The 15,563-nt window shown below is 41.8% G+C and overlaps 1 protein-coding gene across 2 annotated transcripts; it reads right to left on the bottom strand.

Annotated features, from left to right (window-relative positions):
* Positions 1-2,783: 2,783 nt before the first annotated feature.
* Positions 2,784-14,377, bottom strand: FAM8A1 (family with sequence similarity 8 member A1). Of its 2 annotated transcripts, none has more exons than XM_032141714.2 (5): positions 13,570-14,377; positions 11,979-12,099; positions 9,343-9,466; positions 8,367-8,506; positions 2,784-6,272 (listed from the first exon to the last, which is right to left on the bottom strand). In XM_032141714.2, the coding sequence occupies exons 1-5, from the start codon at positions 14,267-14,269 to the stop codon at positions 6,128-6,130; spliced, it is 1,230 nt and encodes a 409-aa protein (XP_031997605.1). In that variant the 5' UTR covers positions 14,270-14,377; the 3' UTR covers positions 2,784-6,127. The 2 variants fall into 2 exon arrangements, with proteins under 2 accessions (XP_031997605.1, XP_031997606.1); XM_032141715.2 differs by having other exon boundaries at positions 6,182-6,900; positions 13,570-14,347.
* Positions 14,378-15,563: the final 1,186 nt, after the last annotated feature.

Below are 15,563 nucleotides of genomic sequence, written 5' to 3'. Positions count from 1 at the left end.
ATAAGTGGGCCCACGGTTCAAACCCGGGTTGTTCAAGGGTCAGCTGCACTTTCTTTTGTACTATTTTACTGCTTTTTTTTTTTAAAACTGGATTCCCCTGGTCCATAAAAGAGCTCTTGGAACAGTATTTGGTAATTTTATTTTTCAGTTGGAAATGTACAATTATTTAAATTGTGCTCAGTTTTAATTTACTGGACTTCTGGTTGGTTGGAGTTTATTTTTTTCCAAGACGGAGTCTTGCTCTGTCGCCCAGGCTGGAGTGCAGTGGTGCGGTCTCAGCTCACTGCAACCTCTGCCTCCTGGGTTCAAGCAATTCTCCTGCCTCAGCCTCCTAAGTAGCTGCGATTACAGGCGCCCACCACCATGCCCGGCTAATTTTTTGTGTGTAATTTTGGTAGGGGCAGGGTTTTACCAGGTTGGCCAGGCTGGTCTCAAACTCTTGACCTTGTGATACACCCACCTCAGCCTCCCAAAGTGCTGGGATTACAGGCGTGAGCCACCGCGCCTGGCCTGGTTGCAGTTTAAATTTAGAACTCAAGGTATTTTTCTTTCTTGAGATGTTTTAGTCCATCATCAAATGCTGGTTGGGGGTAGAAATTTCGCTTTATTAGCAGTATGCATTTGACATCTGTTGAGGGGGCAAAATGTGGTGAATACTGGAAGAGGTAACTGGGAATTTGTGTCTTACTGCTGAGAAGTTAATTCTTTGTAGGTTAGTTCTTAGCCATTCTCTAGGCCCCTATTGCTGAAGTGTTCTGCTTTTCTCTAAAAATTGCTAGAAATAATGTTTACTTTTATTTAGTACTGTTTAAGTCACTAAAACCATACTTAATCTGTTTATGCTGAAAATGGAATCTTTAGCCCCCAACCTGATTAGTCTATAGAACCACACTCAGAACTTGGGGCTTTTTTCAGTCTGACTACTTTAATTCTTGGGAACCTCTGCCTCTTGGGTTCAAGCGATTCTCCTGCCTCAGCCTCCCGAGTAGCTGGGACTACAGGTTGCTCCACCACACCTAGCTAATTTTTGTATTTTTAGTAGAGACAGGGTTTCGCCATGTTGGCCAGGCTGGTCTCGACCTCCTGACCTCGTGATCCGCCTGTCTTGGCCTCCCAAAATGCTGGGATTACAGGCGTGAGCCACATGCCCAACCTTGCTTTGGGTTATATGCTGCATACACAAGTGAAAATTGAGGATATTTGTGGATGGCGGGGAAACAAATGTTGGAAAGAAAGTAATAAAAGCCCATACTTCTCATGCTGGGCCAATGAGTAATGAAGATAGATTGCCAGGGTCTCCCTGTGTCACCCAGGCTGGAATGCAGTGGTGCGATCAAGCTCACTGCAGCCTTCAACTCCTAAGCTCAAGCCGTCTTCCTGCCTCAGCCTTCAGAGTAGCTGGGGACTACAGGTATGTGCCACCATGCTAAGTTTTTTATTGTTTATAGAGACAGGGTCTTGGTATGATCCTCTTGCCTTTAACGTGCTGCAATTACAGGTGTAAGCTACCGAACCCAGCCAGGAATTGTTTTTAATGAAAAAGAATCTCTAAGGGAGGAAAGTCATGTTCAGAAAGTTTAATTGAATAATTAGGTAGATGTTTTTATAATTTGGTTGATGAGAGGACTGGTGGCTCTCACTGAATGTACCGCTAGTAGTTATTTGGCAGGGTATGTCAAATATATGTTCTAGGACCCCCATCACCAGAAACTGGGACTGGATAGGTTCCAAAAGTCTGCATCATCAAATAAGCACCTGGCGGACTGATGCACTGAGGTTTGGTGGTGCCACTTTAAGGAAAAGTGCTAGATTGTTTTGAGTAATTATGATTCTGGGCATTGAGAAAAAGGTACAGTTCAGACCACTGAAAAATGTCTTTAAGCCGCCTATTAATACTTGTTACAAATTCTCCTCTGAAATTATTTTATTATTTGAAATTAGTTATTGAACTAATTTTAACAACATATAACCAGGCCATATGCTGGTTGGAAGAACTTTTCAATTGGAAAGTTATCATTTTACTTTGGAAAAGTAAAGTAAAATAAAATGGAAATTTTAAAAAGGTTATTTTAGCCAGCGCATTTAATGGAAACTGGCAAATTTGGTCTAGTAAAATTGAGAAAATGGAGGTACTAGGTGTAGCTACATGCATCAGCTGTATGACCATGTCAGTCAGACTTCCTTTTGTAATATAGGGCATCTTTTGTAAACTTGGCTCAAAAATCCACTGTAGTTCCAAAACAAGTTTGTGGCTAGGCTCATAACAGCAGCACATTGTCTACAGGACTAACAAACAGGTTTGTGTCTAGGCTCATAACAGCAGCACATTGTCTACAGGACTTGGACCATCTTTTAGCTACAGTCTAGTTTATCCTTTATTATATCTTTGCCCCTGTTGAGTGAGGAACCCGTTGTTTTGCTTCCTGCCCTTTCTCTCTGGACCTGTTCATAAAAGTTAGAATGGGAAAGGTTTTTCAGGTCAGAACTGGGTTTAAATTGCCCAGATGAGACTTGTGTGGTGGTTGTGATGGTTAACAACTCAACTCTTGAAGGACTGGGTTAGTTTAATAGTAAGCTTAATTCATGTACAGGTAACTTCTGAGTGTGCCTGCTAAAGGAATATATCCCTAAAGATGGGCGATTTTTTTTTCATAGATCTCTATTTCTGAAAGCATTCTAGTTTACTGCTAAACCCACTGGAAAACCTGTATTTGGAAGCAAGGTCTCCCTAAACAGGAGATTCTAGAGCAAACCGTCTCAAAGAAATAGACAAAACACAGATGCATTGATGACTATTTATTGAGACAAATAATACAAATTGGTGGCATACAAATTATTAAAAATAGAATGCTGAATTTTTTTATAGGTGGGCCATCAGATACTGTTTACAGGTTAAGCCTTACTATAATGAACTGCAAAGTATGTATACTGTTTGAAATGAGGAACTTTATCCAGGCAAACATGGGATGTCAAGAGTGGCCTGTGGTACTAGAGACAACGAATATCAAGTAATTGACATGTTACTTGTCAGATTTTAAGAATACTGTTATTTAGGCATATTCAAAGAACTGCCTGTTTTAATAGGGACAAGTATATAACGAAAACATTTAATATTCCATACCCCCTCAAAAAGCCCTTTATTCCCAAGTAGCAACTAGTGTAAATTAATTTTCAATTCCTTTCTACCCTTCCTTTGCTAGAAATACTTACGCATGACTAAAACACTCAAGTCACTGAAGGGAACAAATCCTTTTACTGTCACTTGAATCTAAAAACACTGACTCATTTTGTAATTTGGGCGAAGTAGCTCTCAAATATAATGCATTTTTTTCTATCCTATATACTTGGGTAAAATCGGAAGGTGAGTGCTTGGGCAGAAATAAGCAACTACTGAACCAGTGGGAGCCAAGTTCAGTTGGGCAATACTCTTTATGATACAAGTGAAGGCTTATTAGTTCCAAAAGTGCTGGCTTTATTTCTGTAGTCACAGAGTAGTGTAAAGGTAAGGCTTACTACCCAGCTTTTGGCTCCCATATTAATGTTATTTATTCAGTATGCCAGAGTTTTCTCAAGGTGCATTAGCCACTCAGGATAACTTTACCAGTGGGAACTGAGATTTTCTAGATGCCTAAATTAACTGCCAATTCTGGTTTATCTTAGGGACATGCTCATTGAAACAGTATTGTCACTCAGCTTGAATACTAAATTTTGTTCCCTTATTATTTTGTTAAAGTGATGAATATGTTTGTAAAATGAAGACAACTTTCTTTTGGCTTTTTAGGCTAGAGCTTCAGCATGAGAATTATACTTTGACACAGAAAATCAGGTCTATAAGTGAAATATAATAAAGTGTTCTGGAAAGCAGGAGACTACCTTACAACCCCAAGAGAAAAATATGTGGCACTAAGGCCTGGTTCCTTCTTCCCTCGTTGTTTTGTCATTTTTTCCCCAAACTTTGGGAATCAAAGTCTCTGCACAAATACTGAATTCATAAACTGAAACAGACTCTTGGGTTCTGTTATAAAGGCAAATAATACTTCTATGTATTTTGTAGGGTTATACAGTATAATAACTCAAATCCACGGTTGGATCTGACTGAACCTACATAGATACTAACCTGAATGACTCATATATAGAAAATGTGCAATATTCTAAGTATAAAAAATTAAACTGGACTAGTTTGCTTTTGTTTTATAGTATAAATGAAAATAAACTAGATGGCAAACTATTCAGTTATCTGAGCAGAAATTATGAATGAAAGATGTATTCCAGACCTATATGATTGAGGGACATTTCAACTCGAATTCCCCAGTGGCAAAAGTGGTGTATAAACTAATGCTAGTGTATACACTACTAAAGTGCCAAGTTACGTAACATCTCCCTAATTTTAAAAATGAAAGATTTTTCTTTTTTTCACTGTGAAGGGCAGTAACACTAAATCTTCCCCATGGGTGCAAGTGAATGATTTATTTAGTACATTGACATACTTAACTATTAGTGTTTCTGGGAAGCTGGATTTGACATAAACTTATTTTGAAAAACATGGTTTATGAAATTTTAAAATTATTAATAGACATTAAGTTTCTATAATCAAATGTGAATATCTGTTGTCAGTTTTAAATGTCAAAAACCTTTGAAAATACAGTGATAATAGATATGTACTGTTTGCTATTAAATTTAAGACCAAGAACACCACCTAGATTGATCCCTTAAGTAATCAAATTTTGAACTGTGCAATGCAGTTTAGTGTGTCTTTGGAAAACAATGTCAGAGCTGGAGAAAATACCTAAGAATCAAAACTTAAACCATAAATAGTACAGGTATATCTCGGCACAGCTAACTGGGACATCTAGGAAAAGCACACACATATAAAACCCCACAATTTTGCTTCAACAGAAGAATAAAGCAAAATGGCAATATACACAGTATCACTTTGCTTAACATTTCCCCCCAAACTTTAGCAGACCCAAAGTGAGCTTAAAGAACCTAGAATAATGTCTGGGAATGCTAGTCTCCCTTGCTTTAGAGAGAATAGTCCATAATGGGAAAATTGCTAATATTTCACAAGCTATTAATAGTATTTAGAGTTAATCATGAAATATTAAGATTTTTTTAACTCCTTGATGTATCAACAGTCATAGAACTATATAAAATATAAGGAAAGTAGTATGTGAATATGCTGTATATAAATAGAATTTACACTCATTGAAAACACTGAGAAGCACTAATACTTTCTTCATGCTGCACACATACTGGGAATACTTTTACAGTAAATATGCAACTGTTTGATGGAAATTTATCCCCACATATTTATAGTTTGATTCAGGGCACCGAAAACACTTGCACATAAATTGTAAGTTCAATTTACAGTGAAAACTTACTCCCCCACCATTAAAAGTAATCACTAACTTACCTTTTAAAAAAAACAATTAACATAGCAATATGACTTAATACTTTTTCATCATCATGAGAAACTTGCCCCTAAATACATGTTCAAGCATTAAGAATAGTTGTAAAGTTACATTATTACGAGAGGGAACTGCAGTATGGATGTGAAAACTTCAGGTAAGGGAACTGCTAGGCCTGCCTCACTTGTCCCTTTCTCTTGCAGCCAACTCACCATCTCCTGGGATGGGAGACAGTGGACTATCCAATTTGTGTTCTCATTCCCTCTCCAAAACACCAAAGACAATTTCCCCAGGAAGTGTAAACTAAAAGATGAGTTACATAGGTGTTTACAAAACACAACTGGACATTTTCCATTATTTTGGGATAAACCAAAATAAATTTTAAAGTTTCATTTGGAGATTTCAAAGCTGAAAATGCTTTCAGCAAATTCTTAGATCTTAAGAAAGTACCTTAGATCTTAAGAAAGTATATATTGTCCATTGTTTATAAAACCATTTGCCTTTTTGATCTAAAAATTTTAATACTTGAATTTAATAGGTTTTTCTTCTGGAAAAGTTCTTTGGCATTCAAGTAAAATCAATACTTTCAGAGTAGTCACCTGCATCACACTGGAGTGACTGCTTTAATTTCTAAATCATCAATTAGTGTAACCCAGGGATACTGATGGCCTTGATACATAATTTAGTCTTAGTGTGTGGAAATCAGGGTTTTGGGGGCATCATCTGACCCCATTTCTTTTTACCACAATGGTTCCTGCTACAATGTCATAAGCTGTTCGATTATGCTGAAAAAACAGCAGTGTGATGAAAGCAGGGAAAAAAGAAGCAATTGAAAAATTCTTGATCAAAGCTCGTATAGTGGACCTAAAAAGTTAAAACAAAAATATCAGGTAAGTTACACATCAAACCACATACAGATTAATGGTATCCCATCAAGTTCAAAACAGACATTTAAAACACAATTATACTTCTCTACAAAAGTCTACAGGGAAAAAGACATTCGAAGTATAGTTGAGAGAATTTTTACCTTTGATATATTTTCAAGTAGCACTGTATGATGATCAAACCACCTGGGCTATTTCTAAAGACTTCAACAACATAAAAAGCAGTAATAAACATGTCTCAGAATATTGAACTAAGGGTTTACAGAGCTTTCTAGTATTTTCTCAGAAGAAATGAACATGAATTCTGAGTACTTTCTGAGTATGCTTACTGTAGTCCCATTTGTCTACCTTATAGAAAAAACAGGCATTTTAAAGTACTGTGTGTTCTTTAATCAGCATTTTCCTTTGTGGGATCCAGTGATTAAGCAAAGCTTTTAAAAGCTTTCAAGAATCACTCAGAATGGAGAATTATCCTACTTATGTCAGATTTCTGCCTTTTAGTGCACTGAAGGGCTGCAGAAAAGTATAGTGGCTATGAGTGTGGGTTCTGAATCCAGACTAGTTAAATTCAGATCCATCTTCTACCAATTACTAGTTGTATTCCACATCTGCAAAAAGGGAACAATAGTATCTATCTTATGAGGTTGTTAGCATTAAATTAGTTAATACACATGCAGTGTTATTAACAGTGCAAGTATATAAAAAGTACTCAATAAACATTAGCCATTACTGACTCTTATTAAAAGAAGTAGGTAGGTTTATAACTACCAAATTTTTTTTTTTTTTGAGATGGAGTCTTGCTCTGTCGCCCAGGCTGGAGTGCAGTGGTGCAATCTTAGCTCACTGCAAGCTCTGCCTCCCAGGTTCACGCCATTCTCCTGCCTCAGCCTCCCAAGTAGCTGGGACTACAAGCGCCCGCCACCACGCCAGGCTAATTTTTTGTATTTTCAGTAGAGACGGGGTTTCACCGTGTTAGCCAGGATGATCTCGATTTCCTGACCTCATGATCTGCCCGCCTTGGCCTCCCAAAGTGCTGGGATTACAGGCGTGAGCCACCGTGCCCAGCTATAACTATCAAGTTTTAAGAAAAATTTGAAGATGGCAAAACCAAGGTTTCTAGAATCACTTGTTTATATTTCTTGATGTAACAATCCAGCTCTGAATCATTCTGGCAAAAATTGCAGCCAATATCTTGTTTGGCTCAACTGACTACCAGCCACTCACCTCCACAATTTCCATTATCACTGGTTGTACCTCCCCCCAGCACTAGATGCCAACAGCTAACCTTGAATACTGGCAGTATTACAAGCTCTCACCTGACAGCAGGAGAAGGATGCACGAATGCATAGCTGTCAAAACTCTACTGCCTATTCAAGATGGAATAATGGCAGGTATAGCCAAATGGAGACTCAAGGCAGATTAGTACCTGACCTAATGTCCACAGATCCAGAGAATAATAAAGCTGGTTGTGGAGCACTAATACAGCATCAACACCCAAATCATCCTCTCGTATTGTGACTTATAATTCATAAAATGATCATCTTGAGGCAGGGCACGGTGGCTCACGCCTGTAATCCCAGCACTTTAAAAGGCGGAGGCGGGCAGATCACGAGGTCAGGAGATCAAGACCATCCTGGTTAACACGGTGAAACACTGTCTCTACTAAAAATACAAAAAATTAGCCAGGCGTGGTGGTGGGCACCTGTAGTCCCAGCTACTCGGGAGGCTGAGGCAGGAGAATGGCGTGACCTGTAGTCCCAGCTACTCGGGAGGCTGAGGCAGGAGAATGGCGTGAACCTGGGAGGCAGAGCCTGCAGTGAGCTAAGATTGCGCCACTGCACTCCAGCCTGGGCAACAGAGTGAGACTCCATGTCAAAAAAAAAAAAAAAAAAAAAAAAAGATCATCTTGAAAATGCATACTGTAAGAGAGGTCTACAATCATGTAACACAACTGAAATATTCAAACTTTGTCTTAAACTTAATAAATATAAGCCTAATGTAGAAAAAAACCCCAATATTCTAAAACACATTATTTTCATAATAGGTAGTAGATTAAGCTAAGACAAGGACTTACGTTGTAATGCTAACATTTGAGGAAGGAATCACTAAAACCCGACTTGGTGCAATAAGCACTGATGTATCACATGTCACAACTCGAAGTCCCAGCAGGAACTTCCCTGGGGTAGCTCCACCTGCTCCCCAAATGCAAATTATCTAAGGAAAGAAAGATGATTTAAAAATAACTTAACTGGCTCAACTATACCAATTTTAAAGATAAACTTTCCCTACTATATTATTTCATGCTTTAAATTTTTCAAGTTGAAAGAATTGCACAGAATACTCAAAAGTTAACCATTTAACTTAATGCATTTCTGTAGGTCTCTAACGTTAATGTCCAGTACCACAAGATGTCTGTCTCCTGTAATATTTCTCCATGACTACTGTACTTTGTAGTAAGTTGTTTCTGCAGAAAACTACATTGGAAGTTCCACAACCAATTTACAAGTATATTTTTGGACCACAATCTATAAGTGAAATTTTTATTTGAATTTCTATGACTGAGAAATATTACAAAGAAATTGTAAAATGTCCCTCTTCCAAAAGTAAAAACAGAAAAGTAGACATATGGAAAAGACATGAATAATTACAAATTTCTATTACTTTTTAGTCTTGGGCTGATAATCTGAAATTAAATTGTTGGCTGGGTGCGGTGGCTCATGCCTGTAATCCCAGCACTTTGGGAGGCCAAGGTGGGCAGATCACTGAGGCCAGGAGTTTGAGACCAGCCTGGCCTACATGGCAAAACCCTGTCTCTACTAAAAATACAAAAATTAGCTGGGTGTGGTGGTATGTACCTGTAGTCCCACCTACTCAGGAGGCTGAGACAGGAGAATCACCTGAACTCAGGAGGCAGAGGTTGCAGTGAGCCAAGATCACACCACTGCACTCCAGCCTGGGTGACAGAGCGAGACTCTGTCTCAAAAAAATAAAATGTAAAAACATAAAATTAGATTGTTAAATATTAATTCTTGCTGAAGTCAGTAGCTTACCTCATAGAAACAAACTAATAATCTGTATATAAGAGCCACAACCATCATTTTCTGCAAGTCTTCCATTGATGTGTCTTCATCTATTTCTTCTATTATATAATGCATAGCAAACTTAGAGATATCCCTACACAAAATAACAGTTTGGGGTTATAAAGAATTAGTTACCAGAACAGTAGCACTGACTTTTTTTTCATTAGTGCAAGTCATACATTTTAATTGAAATTCTAAACTAATCTTTAGATTCCCAACCATCTGGTATCATAAAGCATTCACTATTTTATTCAACAAATAAGCAGCAGCATCATGAGCAGACACTGTACTAGCCCTGGGGAAGTAAGGATGAATGAATTTACATGGTCCCTGCTTTCATGGAGGGTCTAACCTAGCAAAGAAAACAGAACAATAAATAAGCAGCAATAATAAAGTGGGATGAGTGCTGTGATGGGGAACCTAGGACACTATGGAAACATACACCAGGTACACTTAACCTTGTGAAGGTTCCCCAGACAAGACAGTTAGATGAGGATCTGAAGGATGAAGAGAAGTTAGCCAGACTAAGAAGAGGAAATAATGTTCCAGAAAGAGGGAACAGCAGGAGAGAATGTCTTAGAGAAAGAGAGAATATGATAGAAGCTATAAGCAGTTTGGTGTGGCTCATATACTAAATGTGAGAAGTGGCAGTGATTAAGAAATAAAGGCAGGGTGTGGTGGTATGCACCTGTAGTCCCACCAACTCGGGAGGTTGAGACAGCCTCCTGAGTATAAACCACATGATGAAATTCAGACTTTATCCTGCTGGTAAAGAGAAACCATTGAAGGGGCTGAGCATGGTGGCTCATGCATGTAATTCCAGCACTTTGGGAGGCTGAGGTGGGAGGATCGCCTGAGCCCAGGATTTTGAAAGCAACCTGGGCAACATAGACTCCATCTCTAAAAAAACAATAAAAATTTTAAAAAGAGAAACCATTGAAGGGTTTTAAGGTAGGAAAGGAGCAGAACCAGGATTTATGATCACTTTGGTTTTATATCAGAGACTGGACTGAGATAAAACAGGAGACTGAGTTACCACTAGAAGGCTTCTGCTATAATCCAAGCAAGAGATGACAGTAATCGGAGTAGGGAGAAGCAATGATGATAAAAAATGGGCCAGCTGCAGTGGCTCATGCTTGTAATCTCAGCACTTTGGGAAGCTGAGGCAGGAGGATCATTTAAGCCCAGGAGTTTGAGAACAGCCTGGGCAACACAGGGAGACCCCATCTCTACAAAAAAAAAAAAAATTTTTTTTTAATTAGCTACGCATGGTGGAGCATGCCTCTGGTCCCAGCTCCTTGTGAGGCTGAGGTGGGAGTATCGCTTGGGCACAGGAGATCAAGGCTGCAGTGAGCCGTGATTGTACTACTGAACTCCAGCCTGGGTGACAGAGCAAGACTCTGTCTTAAAAAAAGAAAAATGATCTGGCAGTGAGGAGGTCTGGGGTTGAAAGCTATTCAGGAAATTGAACATAAAGGAGTTGGTATTTCACTGGATGTGTAGTGGGGTGAGAGGGAGGGACAGGGAGGAATCACAGTAACAGGTTTCTGGCAAGGACTCTGAAATTTGACTGCACAGGTTTGTATCTTGACTCTGTCATTTACTACCTTTGTAACATTTTAAGTTCTGTGCTCAACTTTTCATAAACCCAAATTTCAAACTCTATAAAATGGTGGTATTAATCTCTACACCTCATCTTGGTATTAAGTAAGAATCCATATAAAGAAGTGAGCAAGCTCAATACATGGCATATAGAAAGTACTCAGGGGCCGGGCGCGGTGGCTCACGCTTGTAATCCCAGCACTTTGGGAGGCTGAGGTGGGCGGATCACGAGGTCAGGAGATCGAGGCCATCCTGGCTAACACAGTGAAACCCCGTCTCTACTAAAAAATACAAAAAATTAGCCGGGCGTGGTGGCGGGCGCCTGTAGTCCCAGCTACTTGGAGAGGCTGAGGCAGGAGAATGGCGTGAACCCGGGAGGCGGAGCTTGCAGTGAGCCGAGATTGCGCCACTGCACTCCAGCCAGGGCGACAGAGCGAGACTCCGTCTCAAAAAAAAAAAAAAAAAAAAAAAAAAGAAAGTACTCAGGAAGATAACTGCTATTATGATTATTGTTAATCTGGAACGATTACTCAAAGAAATGTCTCACTTTGAAGTTCACTTGGGACTTGCCCCACAGTATATGCAATCCCATTTGGAAATGCCATCTAGTTGATTATTAATTCACCTACCAAAAGCTCTTTATACCTTTGTCTTTAGAGACTCCACAAGATAGCAAGACGGAACAGGATAGTGAGAGGTAAATTAGTTCCTGGCCTAAAAGAATAGGTGAATAAAATCAAAGCAGGTTTGGAGGCTCTTTTTACCTATTTTTGATAGGTGAAATTCCCACACATCTTATAGAATTCAGTAAGTTATTTTTTTTCCTTTCTAGTTATTTCTTAAAATCAACAAGAAAACAATAAATCTAACAAAGCTCTTATAAAGAAATCCTGACATTGACAAGCCCATTATCCATATAGTCACGTGTAGGCAAACAGAATGTAATAAAACAAGATCATTAAACCATAGAAATTAAAACCTTTCTATAAATGTCCTCAACTTACTTTATCCCACTGAGGTGCATAATGCTTAAGACAATGGTTGCTTTTATAAAGAAGAGAATAAAGAAATCCACCATCTCTGCCATAAATCTGTGGGCCAAGGATGGAATAACATATTCTCTGCCTGTAAATTAAAAAAAAAAAGTTAGGAAAAACGAATCATTTCACATAAGCCTTGGAACACAAGCCATGTAATGAATTGCTAAAGAAAGTCAAGGTACAACTTAATAAAAAATATTTATAACCGTGCAGCAACTATTGATATTGATTCCACCAAGAATCCATGTTACTAAAGTAGAGTAACAGTACTCCACTATTTACTGAACTTAAAGTTTGCTTTCATCACCTTAACGTTTAAAAATTGATTTCACACGGCCAGGCGCAGTGACTCATGTCTGTAATCCCAGCACTTTGGGAGGCCGAGGGGGGCAGATTGCTTGAGGCCAGGAGTTCGAGACCAGTCTAGCCCTGGCCAACATGGCGAAACCCGGTCTCAACAAAAAATACAAAAATTAGCCAGGCCTGGTGGCACATGCCTTTAGTCCCAGCTACTAGGGAAGCTGAGGTGGCAGGATGGCTTGAACCTGAGAGGCGGAGGTTGCAAGGAGCCAAGATCGCGCCACTGCACTATCCAGGCTGGGCGATAGAAGCAGACCTTGTCCACCACCCCCCTAGTTTCCCCCCAGAAGACTGATTTCACAGATAAATTTGATTAAGGTACCCACTACATTTCACTAGGAACTCTAATGAGGAGAATCCAGGTGATCACATCTAAGTGACACAAAATTAAACATTTTTTAGTACAAATCAAGGTTAAACATTGGCAATTAGTATAAAGTAAATCCCTGTAATCCCCCTCCACACCTGTTTTTTTAGTTTGTTTTGCTTTCTTTAAAATAAACCCAGTGAGCATCAATCTGTCATCCTAAATTCTGACTGGGATCAGAGGCATCAACTAGTTCTTGTCCCATCTATCTGTGGCTAACTAAAATAAACGAAAAGTCTAACTAATAGCTTAAATAGTAAACTAATAAGTGTAACTAATTCAAAATATTCTAGTTCACACACAGAAGCAAAAACAATTACACAATATACAAGATATTGATCAAATGAAATGAAGCTTTGACCCAATCACAACTTCCTAACTCCACTTGTATCCATGTCAATCTCCTTTTATATCCGTTCAGTTCCACTGTCCTAAGTAGCCAATGTCTGAATAATTTTCAGCATTACCAGTCGAGCCCCTCCAAAAGTGGGTTTGCCATTTGCGAATTTAGCTTTGGCCCTCACTCTGCAGAGCGTGAAAACCAAAGGAAGAGGATGGTTTGAAGAGCAATTTCTTTTCACGAATAAACAACTAGTCCCATGAGTAAGGGAATCAATTTGGAGTGCCAGGTCTAAAGGAAGAAGAAACTGTATTGCCTCCTTGTACATTTTGGGAATTTAGGGCCTGGACAAACGATAGCTAGTGCACGGGCAGGATGGTCAATCAGAGTAGAGGCGGCAGTTACAGGTCTAAAAAGCATGCCAGCTCTACCCCACAGGTCCCCGAAGACCCTTCTACTCCGCCCAGCCTCCACCTCGCGCTTCTCACCTGCCTGTCGCCCGGTCTCGCTCGGGCTTCGCGAAGGGGCTGCGGATCCTACCCTTGTCACTGGAGTGGCCCGGACCGACGCCTGCACATGAGGAGCCCGGGGCCCCAGGCCCGCGACTGGAGCAGGGGTGCTGATGCCGGCAGCTGTCCGCGGGTCAGGCCCCGCGGCCCCGGGGCTCAGAAAGTAGAAGGGGTTGTAATAGCCCAGCTGCGGGGGCGGCGGCACCGCGGCCTGGGGGACTGCAGCGCCGCTCGAAGGGAAGCTATGCGGGGAGGGCTGGGGGCTGCAGTAGGCTGGGAAGGCGGCCAGGCCGCTGTGCCAGGTGAGGTACCCGCAGTAGGACTGCCACAGCCACTCGTGCACTTGCCGGGAGTACTCGCGGGCGCTCAGCCGCGCCGGTCTCTCTCGCGGCGCCGCGGCTTCGGGCGCCTCGCAGCCCGCCTGCTCCTGCAGCTCCGGACCGGAGCCGGAGGCCGCCTCCCCGCGCTTCCTGAGCTCGCGCGGCGGCTCCAATTCTTCGGCGGCGGCGGCGGCCGCGAAGCCCGGGGCTGTGGGCCGGCCCGGGGCCTGGGGGTCGTCGCGGGGGCATCGGACGGCGGTGGTAGGGGCGCCTCTCAGGCAAGGAACGGGCTCGTGGTCCCCTTCGCCATCGTCCTGCCCGGGAGGGCGGCCTCGGGCTTCCTCGGGCCCCTCGGCCATCGTCGCCTCAGCAGCACCCTCCGGGGTACCTGTCACTGCTCCGTTTCCCTCCCCCAATGGGCCCTCCCCAACAGCCCCGTCGCCACCGCAGCAGCCGCAGGCGTCAACAATCCCCCGCCGGAAGCGGAAGCCCCGCCCCTCAGGAGCGTCGCCCGCCGCCTGGTGGAGCTGGGAAGGGAGGGCGGGGAGGTGCGTCTGTAGTCCCTGGTTCGGGCCCTACTAGTCGGTGGCTGGTCGGTGACTGGGATCAGACCGTCACCTCCTCCCTTTTACAGCTTTAAGTCTGTGACCCGAGCCCTCTCTGTATATTCCCGTGGGGTTGGGGCTAGCTGTCCTGGGAGAAACTAGGTGGAGGAGGAGCATTTCCGAGACAGGTCCCAGGGCCAGCGCAGCCTTTTCTGTTGCAGAACCGCGACTGTTGTTTTGGGCTCCAGGCCGGAGGGTTTGTTGCTTGTGTTCATTCCAGTTAACCATTAGTACTCGAGAAGGTGGTACAGAACGCATCTATCCCCTCAGAAGATAAGAAATTAAAAGCCAAACTAAGCTGCGACGTATATTAATATATTGGTACCACTGAGACATAGGAAAGTATATCTATATATATATATATATATATTTTTTTTTTTTTTTTTTTTTTTTTTTTTGAGACGGAGTCGTTCTCTGTCCCCCAGGCTGGAGTGCAGTGGTGCGATCTCGGCTCACTGCAAGCTCCACCTCCCAGGTTCACGCCATTCTCCTGCCTCAGCCTCCCGAGCAGCTGGGACTACAGGCGCCCGCCACAACGCCCGGCTAATTTTTTGTATTTTTAGTAGAGACGGGGTTTTACCGCGTTAGCCAGGATGGTCTCGATCTCCTGACCTCGTGATCCGCCCGCCTCGGCCTCCCAAAGTGTTGGGATTACAGGCTTGAGCCACCGCGCCCGGCCTAAAGGAAAGTATATTGAAATATAACTAGTGAGGTGCTATGTATAATTCAGAGGAAGGGGAAATTATGCATGGGCCAGACTACTAACAAAAGACTCCAAAGCCTGGGATATGCTGAGGGCCTTTCCATAACAGAAAATGAAAAGGAACCTAAATTTGAGACTAGATTTGAGGAAAGGCACAGTTCCGCTGGAGTAGAAAGCGTGTGTCTACCGCAGTGGAAAGTAAGTTTTCATAAATGCAGACTAGCTCCAGGGTGAGGACAGAATCCAGCTTTTAAATCAGTATAATCCCTCTTCTTTTACATTTGAAAATCTTTGCAGCGATATGTCATTGTATCCCCAGCACTATACAAAGGACATACAAGGGCC

Source organism: Hylobates moloch, unplaced genomic scaffold, assembly GCF_009828535.3.
Source record: "Hylobates moloch isolate HMO894 unplaced genomic scaffold, HMol_V3 SCAFFOLD_20, whole genome shotgun sequence".
NCBI classification, from domain to species: domain Eukaryota; kingdom Metazoa; phylum Chordata; class Mammalia; order Primates; family Hylobatidae; genus Hylobates; species Hylobates moloch.
Note: the sequence above shows the minus strand (reverse complement) of the source record. Positions and strands in the feature narration are given on the sequence as shown.

Excerpts from the sequence above, each read along its gene's own strand:
- FAM8A1 (XM_032141714.2), bottom strand. The coding sequence starts at position 14,269 with ATGGCCGAGGGGCCCGAGGAAGCCCGAGGCCGCCCTCCCGGGCAGGAC. Across the intron at positions 8,507-9,342 it reads TATTAGTTTGTTTCTATGAG|ATAATTTGCATTTGGGGAGC; the intron begins GTAAGCTACTGA and ends TTCTTTCCTTAG. Across the intron at positions 6,273-8,366 it reads TCAAATGTTAGCATTACAAC|GTCCACTATACGAGCTTTGA; the intron begins GTAAGTCCTTGT and ends TTAACTTTTTAG.